The sequence below is a fragment of the Rhineura floridana genome, chromosome 10 (assembly GCF_030035675.1).
Source record: "Rhineura floridana isolate rRhiFlo1 chromosome 10, rRhiFlo1.hap2, whole genome shotgun sequence".
NCBI classification, from domain to species: Eukaryota; Metazoa; Chordata; class Lepidosauria; order Squamata; family Rhineuridae; genus Rhineura; species Rhineura floridana.
Genome location: NC_084489.1, coordinates 40,034,026 through 40,051,932, shown reverse-complemented (window position 1 = coordinate 40,051,932; position 17,907 = coordinate 40,034,026). Strand labels below are relative to the sequence as shown.

Sequence of the window (17,907 nt, the reverse complement as noted above, 5' to 3'; positions counted from 1 at the left end):
ACAATGCAATGTCCAGAGCCTTCTTGCTCTTGCCTGATGACGGTGCAGCCCCAGCATGGAGCTGGTGGTGGTGCTGCTGATGGAGGTGGTGATGGGTGGCAACTGCATGCGGGCTGAGGGCTGGCATGGGCAGCAGCATGGGCTGCCTGCTGGGCTGCAGGTGCACCATCGTCTAGGAGCAGTGCGCCACCTGATATTGCAGGTGGCTGCAGTTGGCCACCCCAGGGCGGTGGGTAGAGGGCGGCCAGCGCCACCACCTTGTCATCCTCATGGGGTTCCTGCTTGATGAGCAATGGGCGCAGGCTGGGCCGCAGAGGGCCCCCCCCACCTAGGCGTCCGTAGACCACAGTGGGGTCCAGCCTGTCCACATAGCTGCCGAGTGGGCTGCTGCCGCCACCCTGCAGAAACCTGCCACCCGGTATCCCTGCCCTGACACTGAGGCCACTGCCATACTCCAGGCTGCTGGCCTTGGCCGCAAGCTCCTGCTCCTTGTTATAACAAGTCCACAGTTATTATATGAAGATTAATTTTTAAGGAAGTACTTAGCTTCAGAAATAATTTTATATAAAGTGCAGCGTCAGGCTACACTGTCTTAATATTAAATGCATTCCAAATTGTGCATTTCCCAAACTTTTCAAGAAATTCTGCTTTTTAAAAAAAAATCTTCACAAAGACACCAAGCTAAATACTTACCTTCCCTCAATATCCTTCATAAGCTTCTGCAAGTCAGCTTCTTGCTTCTTTAGATTACCAAAAGATGAATGGCTTTCCACAATGCCTCTTCCTCCAGCTCCTAAATTAATCTTGCCAAATGAAGTTGCAATGCTTCCCCCGACATAGTCTTCAAACTTTCCTTCATACTTCACAAAATCAGACTCTACAACAACTTGAAAAACAGGCAAAAATACAGAAGCAACTTAGACTTCAAAACTTTAGACAGAAAGCACAACCAGGAATCATTTTTAAAACTGAAAGAAGAGGAGTGATCCATTAAATTCAGATTAAACCAACTGTTAATCTAAAATCCTTTGCTCAAATTGCTCCATCCAGCCCCTGTATTTGTGAGCTCTTAAGATCCTGTCAATAAAGGGAAAGGCAGCCTCAACCAATATGCCACTAAATTTTATAAACACATTGAAGGGGTTGCATCCTCTCTGTGTGTGCAAGGTGAGGTGGAGACTGTATAATAGCCATAATGGCATTCTCTCTCAGCGTGTAATTCTCTAGTTTTGACAATGGGTTGAAATCCTTGATCACCCATTGACACACAGAATTGCATCAGGGACATCTCTCTCTCTCTCTCTCTCTCTCTCTCTCTCTCTCTCTTGTCATTGCATATACAGAGCAATCACCTGCCTACAGAAGTAGCCATATTTTGGTTCGCATCTACACCAGTGGACTAAAGCTCTCAAATTATAAACAGGAGGAGGCACTATATCACCCATTTCTCTGGGACAGATATTTTCAAAAACAGAATGGATGTGGCTTCTGGGCACTCTGAGTACAGTTTGCAAACCCTGTGCTTTAAAATGCATCCATTCTGAAGCTCACATTTTTTTCATTAAGGCTAGTAACCAAGCAGACAGAATAAACACATACAATTTATATTGTTTGGCCTAGAAATTAAATGACCTATTCCAAACCTTAGTACAAAAACATATGCTTGGGAGGGAATCAGCACACCACTCCAATAACGTCAGACCAGCATTGCAAGCATGTTCCACCAGCACTGAAAGCAAAGACACTGGTGCAGGTGACTGAGACATAAAGCTTAGTTAGTTTTCCTTTGGGATGTGTGTGTGCGTGTGTGTGTATCTACGAAGAGTGGGTATGCACAGAAAGGCCCACTTCTGGGCTCATGGGTGCAAAGACAATGGTTGCAAACCAGTTTACAGGACTAACCCTTCACATGCCATGGAGAGGTGCTCTGAACAGTAATCCAAACTTGGGGGATTTGCTTCTAGAAAGCCCCCGTGCACATTTGACAGACTGGACATGGCCCTTTTGGATCCCAGCTTATGGGATGTTTCCTAGGGTATAAAAGGCGGCTAGAGGGAGTGCCAACCAGATTCCACATGGAGTGGAGTACATTATCAACTCAGAAAAAAACAAATAGTCTTGTGGCATCTTAAAGACTAACAAATAATGAGTTGTTATGTGTCCTCAAGGCGATTACGACTTATGGCAGCCCTATGAATCAGCGACCTCAAATAGCATCTGTCATGAACCACCCTGTTCAGATCTTGTAAGTTCAGGTCAGTGGCTTCCTTTATGGAATCAACTCATCTCTTGTTTGTCCTTCCTCTTTTTCTACTCCATTCTGTTTTTCCCAGCATTATGGTCTTTTCTAGTGAATCCTGTCTTCTCATTATGTGTCCAAAGTATGATAACCTCAGTTTAATCATTTTAGCTTCTAGTGATAGTTCTGGTTTAATTTGTTCTAACACCCAATTATTTGTCTTTTCCGCGGCCCATGGTATCCGCAAAGCTCTCCTCCAACACCACATTTTAAATGAGTTGATTTTTCTCTTATCCGCTTTTTTCACTGTCCAACTTTCCCATCCTTCCATAGAGATCGGGAATACCATGGTCTGAATGATCCTGACTTTAGTGTTCAGTGATACATCTTTGCATTTGAGGACCTTTTCCAATTCTCTCATAGCTGCCCTCTTTAGTCCTAGCCTTCTTCTGATTTCTTGACTATTGTCTCCATTTTGGTTAATGACTGTGCCGAGGTACTGATAATCCTTGACAAGTTCAATGTCGTCATTGTCAACTTTAAAGTTACATAACTCTTCTGTTGTCATTACTTTAGTCTTTTTGATGTTCAGCTGTAGTCCTGCTTTTGTGCTTTCCTCTTTAACTTTCATCAGCATTCCTTTCAAATCATTACTGGTTTCTGCTAGTAGTATGGTATTGTCTGCATATCTTAAATGATTGATATTTCTCCCTCCAATTTTCACACCTCCTTCATCTTGGTCGAATCCTGCATTTCGTATATGTTCTGCGTATAGATTAAACAAATAGGGTTATAAAATACATCCCTGTCTCACATCCTTTCTGATTGGGAACCAATCGGTTTCTCCATATTCTGTCCTTACAGTAGCCTCTTGTCCAGAGTATAGGTTGCACATCAGGACAATCAGGTGCTGAGGTACCCCCATTTCTTTTAAAGCATTCCATAGTTTTTTGGGATCCCCTTTCTTTGGAATTGGGATATACACTGAACACTTCTAGCCTGTAGGCCATTGTTTAGTTTTCCATATGTCTTGACAAATTTTTGCCAAAATTTGGACAGATTCAGTCTCAGTAGCTTGTAGCAACTCTACTGGTATGCCATCTGTTCCTGGTGATTTGTTTCTTCCAAGTATTTTAAGAGCAGCTTTCACCTCACATTCTAAAATTTCTGGTTCTTCATCGTACGGTTCCCCCGTGAATGAATCTGTCAATTGCATCTCTTTTACAGAGTTCTTCAGTGTATTGCTTCCATCTTCCTTTTATTTCATCACAGTCAGTCAGTTGTTCTCCTGTTGATTATTCAATTTCCCTTTCATTTTTCTAATCTTTTGGAATAGGGCACTTGTTCTTCCCTTTTTGTTGTCCTCTTCTATTTCTATACAATAACGATTTTAATAGCGCTCTTTGTCCCTACGTACTAGTCGCTGTATTGTTGCATTTAGGGTTCTGACCGTGTTTCTATCTCCTCTTGCTTTTGCTTTCCTTCTCTCTTTAACCATTCTAAGAGTTTCGTTAGTCATCCATTGAGGTCTTTCTCTCTTTTTAACCAGAGGTATTGTCTTTTTGCATTCTTCCCTGATAATGTCTCTGACTTCACTCCATAGTTCTTTTGGTTCTCTGTCAACTAAGTTTAAAGCCTCAAACCTGTTCCTTATTTGATCTTTATATTCTTCTGCGATGTTATTTAAATTGTATTTTGGCATTATGATTGCTTTGTTGTTCTTCTTTAGCTTTGCTCTGATTTTGATACGACCAGTTCATGATCTGTACCGCAGTCTGCTCCTGGTCTTGTTTTTGCAGAAAATATGGAACTTCTCCATCTTCTGCTACCAATTATATAATCAATTTGATTCCTATATTGACCATTTGGTGATGTCTACGTGTACAGTCTTCTTTTTGGTTGCTCGAAAAATGTGTTCACAAGAAACAAATTGGCTTCACAGAATTCAATAAGTCTTTCTTCTGCTTCATTTCAGAACTTCTCAAGAAATGTGATTCCAGCCATAATTTGATAGCCTCTGAGGTGCCATAAGATTCTTTGCTTTTTCTAAGTTGATTGAATCTTATTTCTTGATGAGCTCTATCTTTTTTTAAAAGAACTTTTTGATGAGCTCTATCTGTTTAAACATGAATAGGACAATGGTTTCCTGTCACACTACATTTGCTAATAAGCTTTGTAGTGCTACAAGGATTGTATTATCACCAGTTACTGCTGCTGTGAATGATCACTGTGCTTGTTTTGCAAACATTTAAGTATTAATTAAATTAACACAGATTGTATCTCATGAAGTTCATGGTTTTTTGACTGCACTGCTTTTCCCCCTCTAGAACCATGTCTAAGTCTTTATTTTGAGAAGTATCTTGATTTGGATCCTGAGACCCACCTGTCACTCCTCCACTCAAGCAAGAGCTTGCACACCATAATACATGCTAGCAGTTATTGTTGCACATTGACATTTCTTATGCATACGACCAAATCTTCTGGGAACAATGTACACTGCTTCACTGCTTTGTGCTATCCAGCATTCTCAGAATACAACATCCAGAATGCTAATGGGAGCCAATGGCCAATAACATGTAAAACCATTATTAAAGCATCTGCACTGACTGCCTATATGCTAGCAAATGAGGTTCAAGATCCTTGTATTAATGTACAAAGCCATTAACAACTTGGTGCTGGGATACCTTCAAGACCAGCTGAGGCCTTATATCCCAGCTCAATCACTGAGATCAGCTAGAGCAGTGATTCTCAAACGGTGCGCCATGGCACACTGGTGCGCCACAAGAGGTGGCTAGGTGTGCCTCAAATATTATGAAAGCATATTATTATTAAGTTATTTTTATTCATAGTTTAAAATATATTAATATATTTTTAATTTTGTACACGAAGTGTGCCATTAAAAATTTATATGTTTTACAGTGCGCCGCGAACCAAAAAAGATTGAGAACCACTGAGCTTGAGGAATGCTGCCTAGAAGAAACTGAGATTTAGCATGGCCGGTTCAACAATGTAGAATGCTCTTTCGATGGAAATTAATCAAGCACCCTCACTTCTTATTTTAAAGACATATTTTGATGACTTTTTCTGCCAACAGGCCTTTTCAGTTTATGTGACCAGCCAGTCCCTTATCATGTTTTTGCTTTTATAGTTTTCTTATAATTTTGTGTTTTCTGTACACCACTTAGAGGTTTACTATATGAGTTAGCAGTAAATCAGCATTTTTATATACAAATACATAAATTTTGTTTGTGCTGAAACAGATTTACTCCTCTGAAAGTTACCAACTTGAAGAAAGTATCTGAAATACAGGAAAGTACAACAGCCACTCAAAATAAGTGCTGCATAACATCAGTTCCATAAAACTAGTATCATATACACATTAAAATGACATGTTAAAATCCATTAACATGGCAGCATCTGGCTTTCTGAAAAGTGTTGAATATTTCAAAGTTCTTTAAAAAATAAAGCAAGCAAATCTGCAACAGTCTGATTTGAAATATTTTTCATTTAATGGTTGCAGTTTGCACTCTTATCTTCTGAAACAACATGTAACTAATTTTACCTGGTTTTATGGGTTCACCTTTAGCAAGCACATCATTCAACGTGACTGACAAGAGATGGTACTTTGGCTTCTGCCAGCACCAGGTTTTCTTCTTTTTTGTTATTAAGTTTAGGAATTGTAATTTGTCTAAGTTATTTAGGCGGGGTACAGGGATCAAGTCTCCTCCACAGTCAATCTCTCTCACAAAATTCTTCGTTGCTTTTGCAAACATCCTGGGTTTTGTTTTTTTAAATACCTGAGGGAACAAAATTAAGATATGAAACAAAATTGCTGAAGATCTAGGTAGGCAATTTCCTGGGGAAAATTCATTTGGAACAGGATGCTGGTATACTGCAATACATGAGAAAGTAAATAAAGATACCAAGGAAAAGTGTTGCTTCTCTAGGTGATGTTTTGTATCTCCATTGCCAGTATCAAAGTACAAAACAAAGATGTATTTGACATACTGCATTAGTGAGGACATATGTTTTACTGCTGCCGCCTGTGGTTTTACTGCGATTGTATTGTAAATTTTATTGGCATGCATTGGGTTTGTTTAGTTTTATATTGCTATTTCTTTTCAAATGTTTATGTATTTCCCTTCCTGGGATCTTCAGGTGACTGGCAGACTATAAATGGTCATAATAAACTAACAAAAATATGTGCACGTGTAAATTCCTGCCTTTTACTTTAAAATACATGCTGACTAGAAAAGGAACCCCTGCTTAAACATATTTGAAAGGCAAAGTGGCAATTTCAGCCATGGACGCTTCTTATATCCAATAGGGGATGCATGCTTGGGAGCCAGTACCAAGTACGAACTTTCACTCAAGATGCACTCCTTAGATTCAGTAAGGGCTGCACATATGACAGAGCACACAACAAGCAAGACCATGTGGTAAACATTTTGCAAAATTCAGTAGAAAGAACAGAGATACCAAAACCACCAACATCTGCAAAGCATTTGCAAATACAGTTCTGAAAGTGATAGCTTAGATAATACTACAATGCAAAGTAGTCTGAATTTTGTTGTCTCTTAAGTAAACACACATTAATGTATCTGCCAGTTATAATTTATGGTGCACAACTCAAGTTTAATTGAGAACCTACTGTTTTTATACAACCATACACTGACTGGAACATATAACAAAATACAGAACTAACTAAGCCACAAGACAGTATGCATTAGTATAACAGTATTAAAACAGGCAACATTCAAACCTTAAACTGGAGCTAATAATTAATTTTTCCGAGGGTGGTAAACATTCTGCCAAAGACAAGGCACATGTCTCTGTAATACAAAAACAGTCAAATGCAAGTAGCAAACCTCTTAGACAGACTAGTGGTCCAGCTTTAATTCCACTCCTTTATGTTCAGTAATAATGTTGTTGTTCCGTGCCTTCAAGTCAATTACAACTTATGGTGACCCTATGAATCAGTGACCTCCAATAGCATCTGTCATGAACCACCCTGTTCAGATTCTGCAAGTTCAGGTCTGTGGCTTCCTTTATGGAATCAATCCATCTCTTGTTTGGTCTTCCTCTTTTTCTACTCCATTTTGTTTTTCCCAGCATTATGGTCTTTTCTAATGAATCCTGTCTTCTCATTATGTGTCCAAAGTATGATAACCTCAGTTTCATCACATTAGCTTCTAGTGATAGTTCTGGTTTAATTTGTTCTAACACCCAATTATTTGTCTTTTCTGCGGCCCATGGTATGTGCAAAGCTCTCCTCCAACACCACATTTCAGATGAGTGGATTTTTCCCTTATCTGCCTTTTTTACTTTCCAACTTTCACATCCTTCCATAGAGATCGGGAATACCATGGTCTGAATGATCCTGACTTTAGTGTCCAGTGATACATCTTTGCATTTGAGGACCTTTTCCAATTCTCTCATAGCTGCCCTTCCCAGTCCTAGCCTTCTTCTGATTTCTTGACTATTGTCTCCATTTTGGTTAATGACTGTGCCAAGATATTGATAATCCTTGACAAGTTCAATGTCCTCATTGTCAACTTTAAAATTACATAACTCTTCTGTTGTCGATACTTTAGTCTTCTTGATGTTCATCAGCTGTAGTCCTACTTTTGTGCTTTCCTCTTTAACTTTCATCAGTATTCCTTTCAAATCATTACTGGTTTCTGCTAGTAGTATGGTATCATCGGCATATCTTAAATTATTGATATGTTCACACCTCCATCTTGGTCCAATCCCGCTTTCCGTATGATATGTTCTGTGTATAGATTAAACAAATAGGGTGATAAGGTACACCCCTGTCTCACACTCTTTCCGATGGGGAACCAATTGGTTTCTCCATATTCTGTCCTTACAGTAGCCTCTCGTCCACAGTACATAGTTTTTCATGATCTACACAGTGAAAGGTTTTGCTGTAATCTATAAAGCACAGGCAGATTTTAATCTGAAATTCCTTGGTCCATTCCATTGTCCAACTTATATTTGCAATATGATCTCTGGTGCCTCTTCCCTTTCTAAATCCAGCTTGGACATCTGGCATTTCTCGCTCCATATATGGTAAGAGCCTTTGTTGTAGAATGTTGAGCATTACTTTACTTGCATGGGATATTAAGGCAATATAATTACTGCATTCCCTGGGATCCCCTTTCTTTGGAATTGGGATGTATATTGAACACTTCCAGCCTGTGGGCCACTGTTTAGTTTTCCATATTTCTTGACAAATTTTTGTCAAAATTTGGACAGATTCAGTCTCAGTAGCTTGTAGCAACTCTATTGGTATGCCATCTGTTCCTGGTGATTTGTTTCTTCCAAGTATTTTAAGAGCAGCTTTCACCTCACATTCTAAAATTTCTGGGTCTTTATCATACGGTTCCCCTGTGAATGAATCTGTCATCCAGGCATCTCTTTTACAGAGTTCTTCAGTGTATTGCTTCCATCTTCCTTTTATTTCATCACAGTCAGTCAGTATGTACCCCTGTTGATTATTCAACATCCCTACTCTTGGTTTAAATTTGCCTTTCATTTTTCTAATCTTTTGGAATAGGGCTCTTGTTCTACCCTGTTTGTTGTCCTCTTCTATTTCTATACAGTAACTATTTTAATAGCGCTCTTTGTCCCTATGTACTAGTCGCTGTGTTGTTGCATTTAGGGTTCTGACCGTGTTTCTACCTCCTCTTGCTTTTTGCTTTCCTTCTCTCTTTAACCATTTTAAGAGTTTCGTCAGTCATCCATTGAGGTCCTTCTCTCTTTTTAACGAGGTATTGTCTTTTTGTATTCTTCCCTGATAATGTCTCTGACTTCACTCCATAGTTCTTTTAGTTCTCTGTCAACTAAGTTTAAAGCCTCAAACCTGTTCCTTATTGATCTTTATATTCTTCTGCGATGTTATTTAAATTGTATTTTGGCATTATGATTGCTTTGTTGTTCTTCTTTAGCTTTACTCTGATTTTCAATACAACCAGTTCATGATCTGTACCACAGTCTGCTCCTGGTCTTGTTTTTGCAGAAAATATGGAACTTCTCCATCTTCTGTTACCAATTAGATAATCAATTTGATTCCTATATTCAGGGCCAGCTCCAGGCATGCGGGGGCCCTTGGGCATCAGCTTGCCCTTGCCCCCTGGTGGGTGGGTTGGTGTGCGCGCACGTGCATACACGCGCACATGCATACACACACACATGCATACACGCGTGCCCCCCCACTCACCCCCCAACCTGTCTAGTCTTTACCATTGCCCTTAATGAAGATGGCGGCCCTGGTTTCCCTAAGGGGAATGAAGCCTCCGCCACCATCTTTGTTGATGGCACACGTGCATGCTACGCGCACACATCTCTGCCATCAACTAAGATGGCGGAAGCGGCTTCAGTACCTTAGGGAAGCTGCAGCCGCCATCTTCATTAGGGGCAATGCTAAAAAGCCGGCTGACAGGTAAGTGGGGGGCGTGGGGGGGGGATTGCGGAAGGGGAGCGGAGGCGCCCTCAGGGGCTCCTGTAGCTTCGGGGCCCTCGGGCCAGTGCCCAACCTGGCACCCTTTAGAACCGGCCCTGCCTACATTGACCATTTGGTGATGTCCACATGTACAGTCGTCTTTTCCGTTGCTCAAAAAATGTGTTTGCAAGAAACAAATTATTGGCTTCACAGAATTCAGTAAGTCTTTCTCCTGCTTCATTTCTATCTCCTAAGCCCCATTTCCCTACAATTCCTAGTTCTTCTCTGTCCCCTACTTTTGCATTCTAGTCCCCCATGATTATCAGCACATCTTTCTTTGGTGTGTGATCAATTTCTTCCTGTACTTCTGTGTAAATTCTCTCCAATTCCTCTTCTTCAGCGTTTGCCATTGGAGCATAGACTTGGATGATGGTTATGTTAATAGGTTTCCCATTTAATCTCATTGATATCACTCACTCAGACCTTGCATTGTAGCTCCTAATTGCTTTTGCTACATCACTTCTCACTATTAAAGCAACCCCGTTTCTTCTAAATTTCTCATTTCCTGCATAAAATATTTTGTAGTTGCCGATTGAAAATGTCCCATTCCCATCCATTTTAATTCACTCACGCCAAGTATTGTAATGTTGATACGTTCCACTTCTTGTTTGACAATTTCTAACTTTTCTTGGTTCATGCTTCTCACATTCCATGTTCCTATTGTGTGCATCATACAACTCTGAACTCTCCTTTCGCATCTGAGTGCATCACCCTCTGGGCTTCCTTTCGGCTTTGACCTAGCTGCATCATTAGTCACAGCGCTACTCATACTTGTCCTTTGTTCTTCCCCAGTAGCTTGGTGAATGCCTTCTGACTTGCGGGTCTCATCTTCCAGCACTATCTTGTGTTGCATTTTGGATACTCTGTTCATAGGGTTTTTGTGGTAAGAGGTATTCAGAGGTGGTTTGCCATTGCCTTCCTCTGAGTCTGGATGCATCTTAGTCTGGCGTCTCAGCTTTGACCATTCCACCTTGGGTGCCCCTGCTAGGAGTCTAGACACCTGATGGCATTGCTCTCAGCTTCTTCAACACTCTCAAACCCCATCACCACATTAAGACGTGCATCCTAGAGGGGTCAGTAATAATAAGCAAGCAAAATATTAGAGAGGGTAGCAAAAAATGCATTTTTGTATTTTACTCAGGGTGCAAGAAATGCCATCCAATTATTTTTGTTTTTTCTTATACTAGAAATGACATCAGATATAAAGTGCTTGGGAGTTTCCCCTGTAGATACTATCAAAAGGATAAGGAGATTACAGTACGTACAGTATATCAGGTTTGCCATCAACATGTTGCTGGGTGACACTGGCTACGAGAAACTGCTCCCAGGCACTCTGTAAATGAGTCAAAGTCCCTGATTTGCAGCATCTGTAAAAGTAAAACATATATTTAATGTACTCAGTTAAGTATTGATTGATGTCTTACCAGTCAATTCCTTCTTAAAAGCCTAGAAATCTCCTCCTTTATTTTGCAAAAAAGTTCTACTGTTTGTATCATTTTTGCACCCAGTAAATAGAGAAAAAAAACTCAAACCTAGTTCTGAAATGGTAAACCTATGCCTGGGCTGGACCACTTGACACTAGTTTGGGGTGTGCATGTGTTTGACATGACCGAATTCTCCTACAAGCATAAACTTTCTTACACATAAATAGCTCGCCTTGCTCCCCGACATCAAGACAATTTTGGTGTATGGAAGAGCATTTTTCATGTGAACCCCCACTTTCAGTCCAAGGTGGTATTGCTCAGACAATAGTTATCTCACTGAGGTCTAACTACTGGCAGCAGCTATGTTTTTTGAATAAGGTATCTGCCCTGTGCTGCTTGTCTCCCGTTACTGAGAGGTATACGTGGAACTGACCCCTCCCTCACCCCTGCAGTCCATTGCCCAGGCATTAATCTGCCAGACCAGCTCCAATATCATAAATAATTTATGCTGGAAGGAAAGTGCCTGAGGCAATAGCCCACAGGGAAGCCTCCCTCACCCATGCAACTTTCAATGTTAGAAACAGCTCCTCCTGCTTAACATGTGAATGGGAGGTACACATCATTATATAAATGAAGCCAAGGGCATAAAGTTCATGAGAATTCTCCCCCACCCCAATTCTAGTGCCAGACAGCAGCACTGGATTAATCACTACATGATGGACCCATTTGACTCTTCTGTCTTCTCTCAATTTCAGCAGCAGCTACAGCTCAAGACAGGTCTCTGTTGTGTCATACTATGACTCCCAGAATTCTTTGGAGCTTTGATCTTGTTTGGCAATATTGGTTTCATTCCTCTTTTTTCCTGGAGAACCATGAAGACAACTCACACCTAGACTTTTGGAAAGTTCCATTTGGCACAGACCTGAAAAGACCTATTAGTACACACCACACATTTAAAGCAGATTGAAAGGAACTGTAGTTTATTTCTGACAGCACTACAATTCCCAGCACCCACAACAAACTACAGTTCCCAGGATTCTTTTGGGAAAATAATGTGCTTTTGATCTGCTTTAATGTGTGGTGTTTTCACGGAGTCTAAGACCAGGCCTCAAATAGGTGCAACAGACTTCTGTGGCTACTTCCATCACATCTTATTTGACCTCCAAGAACATGGCTTCAGAGATGGCTGACTGTTTGTCTGTGCTCTTCAAGGTGATTGTGGCCTTTCAAAGGAGCTCTTATCTCCTTCTGTTTACCTTTTTTTCTTACCCTGAGTCATAGGGGAAGGTGTGGAGTGAACTCTTATTAGAAGAGCTGATAAAAGATTTAAAGAAATATCTAATTAATCAGATACATTTCAGTTGATTAAACAATTAAGTGTGTTTATGCTCAAAATCCTGGTTCTGAAGAAAAATCATTTTTAGATGACACATGCATGTGTCAGATAGGCACTATCTCAGAACAGACATTCCGTCTTGTGTGTGGAATAAAGGACTGATTGGTTGCTAAGTAGCTTTAAAAAAAGGAAAAGTGTCTGCTGCCCAATTAATTGAGAGTAGCATTTTTTAAATCAAAGATTTTTGAATTGACTATACTGTGAAGTCTACTTAATTAGCTGTATACATTTGCTGCAAAAGCTTCAACTGCCTTGAGAATATAGCCTAAGAACTGTGTTTGTTTACAGCTTCCTTGGGGGGTCTGACGGACTTCCAACCCTTACTCAATGGGTTAAAAAGGCACTTTTAGAAATGTTCAGGAATCAGTACTTCACATATTCTTGGGCTGAGCCCTGACAGTAAAAACAAGCTCTGGCCCAAGTTCCAGCAAACTGTCTCAAATTAGAGATACAGAAGTTCATCTACAAAGTCCTAGGTAGTTTTGTTGTACGTAGGAAGACGTCTTACACTAAGTCAAATGACTGATCCATCTAGCTCAGTACTGTCTATTGTTGACTGGCAGTGGTTCTCCATGGTTCCAGACTACAGTCCATCCCAGGTGTACTTGAAGATACCAAGGACTGAACTTGGGACATTTTGCATGTGCCTTGTCACTGAACTACAGACACTTCTACAGTGACAGTTCAGGCAAAAACCAATTTTGTTCTGCAACTGATCAGCTGAAGAGGAACAAGCAATAAAAGGCTCCCTCTCAAACTGCGGTCATGATTTTCTATATATTCCTTTGAAGTTAAATCAAAATACTTTTAAAAAATCACAAATTTTATTTTCAGCCCCTTCTCTTTTAAAAAAAGTTTTGTAATACCCAGAACTAGTTTGTTAACTAGTGTTTTCTAAAGCTGGAGATTATAGATCCCCCTCCAGAAATCACATATACATCAGTGGACTGGCTATTGACCTTTATTTTTATTTTGCTAGACTAATAACTTTTGTAAAGTTAACTGAACCACTGCAGCATACTAACTACAAACTAATGACAAAACAAGGCTTGTTCCTGAAGTACGGCTCTGACAGATGAGATTTATTAAAAAGCATGTTATTAGCCAAACAGTAATTAAATTAATGTTAATTAAATTGCAGTAAACCAAAACACAGTACTCCTCTGAATTTCAATGAGGTGTGAACCAGTTATTCTTTACATAACGATAGCACATAAGATTTACTGTCCAAGCCATGTTTAGAACCTAATTCAATCATTTTAAAAACAAAAGCTTCAGATAACATGTAAGTGAACACTATCACCTTCATTCAGGAATACATATAGACCAGCAGAGGGATAGCCTTTCTAGAACAGGGCCTGTATACACAAGACCGTGGTAAGAGGGGAGGGGGAATCCAGCATCTATGCTAGGGGCTCTGCACACAGACCTCTTGTGGAATGGAGGATACTTTTTACACCAGATGGTTGGCACTCTCTACTCTAATCATCTGTTTTGGGCGGGAGACTAATTCCAAATACACCCGCACCCAAATGTCTAATCAGCACTGCCAAAGCTGCCAGTGCCAACCATCTGTTTTGTGGAGTAACCCTTGTGTGCAAGAATGAAAATGCAAGCTGCTGCACTAGAATATTTCTGAGTGGGAATTATAGTGAAAGTTGTTAAAGTCAGCCACACCCTCAACAATCATTTGGCTTTTGACATCATTCCAACATGCACTAAACAAACAAAGAAAGGCTGAAAATACAACTTTCACTTACAAATATTGTCTTCTCCTAAAATATATACATATATGCTAATTTACATTAAACATCTAAACAGACACACCACCTTATCCCAGGGCAGACTATATTTGTCCATCTAGGTTAGTATGGTCTACTCTGATGTGCCAGGCCAAGGTCTCAAGCAGAGAGTATTTCGCTTCACTTGCTCTCCGGTTTTTTAAATTGGAGATGCCAGGGATTGAACCTGGGGGCGTTGTGCTCTGTCATGGAGCCATAGGCCTTCCAAAGCACAAACCAACTCAAGTCAGATATTTTTCATCTCACTTATTTCAATGACAGAAATGAACAGGAGGCAAATTTCCTCCTAAACCAAAGTGTTCGCCTTGGCTGGGTTGTACCGATATTTTTGCATTAAAATTATACCTTTTAGATTCAAGCACAGTAAACTGTGTGCCAGCCAACCTCCTTATTCTGAAATGCAGTGCAACATGCTGGATAAGTTCTTCCAAGGATCAATTCACATATGTATTTTAAAGTTGCAATATTCTTGTGCAATGGCCTCACACCATTTGTGCAAAATTCCCTCCAACTTTTCATCAGAAGTTTTTGGGTTCTTTTTTAAGTAATGAGGTGCGCCTGGCGCCGACGCTGCTGTCTTTTCGGCGCCAGGTTAAAACCTTCCTCTTTTCTAGGGCTTTTAATCTAACTTAATTTAGTTTTAAAGTGTGCTGTAATTGTTCTTAGATCTTTCATTCTCTGTACTTTGCTGTATGTTCTATTGGATTTTATTGTATATACTTGTATTGATTTGTTGTTCACCGCCCAGAGAGCTATGCTAGTGGGGCGGTATAAAAATTTAATAAATAATAATATTTTTTTAAGTAAAAAAGCAGTAGCCCTTAATGAAACAACTGAGGGTTTTTTGTGTTTTTTTTACACAGATGATTTTCACACTGGTGCTCTTAGCAGTTTATTTTTCACAAAAAGTGTTCCTTATTTTCAAAAGGGAAAATAAACTAGTCAAGACATCACATGAACTGTACTGCCTCAAAAAGAAATGTATGAACTGGTTCCAAAATTTACAGACATGCATTTAAAATAATTTGCGCAACTAGGAAAAAATACAACAGATTAAGACTACAATCCTCCCATTTACCTGGGAATAAGCTACATTCAGTTCAGTGGGACTTACTTTTAAGTAATACAAGAGGATTGTACTGGAGGATACAACACTACCTTGTGGAGTTGGGATAGGATAGGATAATAAAACACACTGGTCCCAGTAATGCCAACCAAACTGTTCAAACTGACCCATGTGATCACAATGTGACAATGAGTATTTGAAACATACAGATACTTATTGCAGTTACATTTACAATAAACTATAAACTGTTCCATCCAACCCAAATGATGGGATGGCAGACGATGATGGAAACAACAAGCAGAAAAGAGTGTATTGTTGTGTAAGTGTCATGAAATCTTCATTCGAAACCTCACTCAACTATAAAACTCACTGGGTGACTTTGGGCTAGCCACTATCTCTCAGACTAAGCTACCTCACAGGGTTGTTGTAAAGCAAAAATGTAGACTGAAAAGTGAAAAGACTTGGTCCAGAAAGGTAACTTACAAATATTTAAATAAATAGAACTGTGTATACCACCTTGAGCTTCTTCAAAGAAATGCAAGATTTACACACACACCCCAAAATTGTTACATCACTGCTACGCATACGTATAGGGTTATGCGTGGGAAAGAGTCCAAAGTCAAGTGCCTACAAACCATGCCCGAAAAGTTTGTGTGGCTGCGTATAAACAAAACACACACAAAAGTATAACTAGTACATAACATGTGGATTGGGAGAGGGAAGTGTGTGAAGTTTCTTACAGCGATTCTATTTTATGAGTGTGTGCGAGAGAAAAAGGGGAAGCAACTCATTATGGGATATATTATATACTGTGTGTAGGGGACAGACAACTAGTTTTAACCTTGTTTAAACTTAAGCTTGTAATTTAGTTTAGGCGTGACATGACATAACTTTATAGAATTAGGTATGGTGGAGAGAAAATCAATAGATTTTTTCCCTTCCTCTTTCAATATTTGAATTGGGGGGGGGAGAGAGAGAGCACACAATGATATTAATCCACAAAAGATCCAGGAAATCCAAACGAAAGTAGCTATTTGGACAACTGATAATTGGGCTTCTTTGGGAGGTAGAATAGGATATAAATTCAATCAATAATTATAATAATTGTTTGGAATCTGTTACCAAATAAAGAAATGATGGCCACTGGAGGATGATGGAAAGGCCCAAAGCAGGTCTGTCATTGGCTATTGTCATATGGTATGAAGGCATACAAGGCCACCACCATGATGAAGCTAAACCAGTATGGGTAGGTCAGTTTCTGGATGGGTGATTGCTTGGGAACAGCATGTATGCCACTTTGGGGTTCCAAGACAGAAAACAGCCAGGATATACATGTACCAACAACAATATATTGGACAATATTACTCAATTGAACTTTCCGGTTCAGAGGCAGTGTACCTCTGCATTTCAGTTGATGGACAGCAAACAGCTGGAGAGACCTGCTGCCTTCATCCCTGCTTGCGGCTTCCTGAAGAGGTGACATCTGGCTAGCCACTGTGGGAAACCGCATGCTGGAGTAGACGGGCTGAGGCTACAATCTTAGCCCCACTTACCTTCTGAGTAAACATGACTTAATTGCGGCCTGAGCCATGCTCTTACGCAGCAGGGATCTTACGTTCTTACAACGCGACAGCCGGCGCTTTGGCTCTGGAGAAAGGCAGGCGCGCGCGAGAAACGGATTTGGGGGCACATTATAAAGGAGCGAGAGGGGACACAGCCATGTGACCATTCCCCTTTGTCTTCCTTGTTTTGTTTGGCAATGATTTCGAATGTCAAAAGTGCTGTAAGAATAAAGCTCTCTGTACCACTGAGGGTGTACATGGACCCGAAAAAGGAGAGGTTAAGGGAGGACAGGCGAGACACAGCTCACGAGACCAAGAAAGGATGCGAAGGGGCAGCTCTGCAGACTTCCACCCAGAAGGATATTTATATCTCCCGTTACTCACACAACTCCGGCAGGGTTGGCTACGCGCCTACTCTCGCGAACCCGACGTTCTCACGGCGCCTTCCGCGCAGCTGGACTGTAACCCATTGTTTGCGTCTGTCTGTCACTCCAGGCCGCAACGCCCACTGCTGCTGGGGCCACGCCCTTTGCTAGTTCTCTTTTTTGTCCTCGACCCCTGGCCCAGCTCGGTTAATTTGTGACTGGCTGGGAAAGAGCGTAGCCCCGCCTGCTTTCACAGACATAGGAAAACGGTGGATTTACTGTACTCAGGTTTCTGCTTAATTTGGGATCTGGATGTTAAAGGGGGGAAAATGTGCAGCTTGTCTACGTTGCGAATAAATGGAGCACAACCGCGCTTAAGTTCAGATGAATGCCGGCTGCTCTGAGTTAGGGTGTGTGTGTGTTAAATAAAGAGCACACACAATGGTGACTAACGTGGTCCTCCAATGTTGGAGTCAGACTTTCATCAGTATTAGCCATCATGGCCAATGGACAGGGATGATGGGAGTTGTAGTCCAGCGACACGTGGAG

At 40.6% G+C, this 17,907-nt stretch overlaps 1 protein-coding gene across 4 annotated transcripts in view; it reads right to left on the bottom strand.

Moving 5' to 3' along the window:
• Positions 1 to 17,562, bottom strand: part of GSDME (gasdermin E) — a 72,848-nt gene extending 55,286 nt beyond the window's left edge. Inside the window, exons 1-4 of one of the 4 annotated variants that reach the window (XM_061587440.1) lie at positions 17,378 to 17,562; positions 11,009 to 11,110; positions 5,802 to 6,036; positions 694 to 886 (exon numbers count right to left, since the gene is read on the bottom strand). In XM_061587440.1, the coding sequence (XP_061443424.1) occupies positions 694 to 886; positions 5,802 to 6,012 (404 nt within the window). In that variant the 5' untranslated portion in view covers positions 6,013 to 6,036; positions 11,009 to 11,110; positions 17,378 to 17,562. Of the gene's footprint in view, positions 1 to 693; positions 887 to 5,801; positions 6,037 to 11,008; positions 11,111 to 16,984; positions 17,333 to 17,377 lie in introns of those variants that run through there. The other 3 variants (XM_061587437.1, XM_061587438.1, XM_061587439.1) reach the window with 3 other exon arrangements.
• Between the last annotated feature and the right edge of the window lie 345 nt (positions 17,563 to 17,907).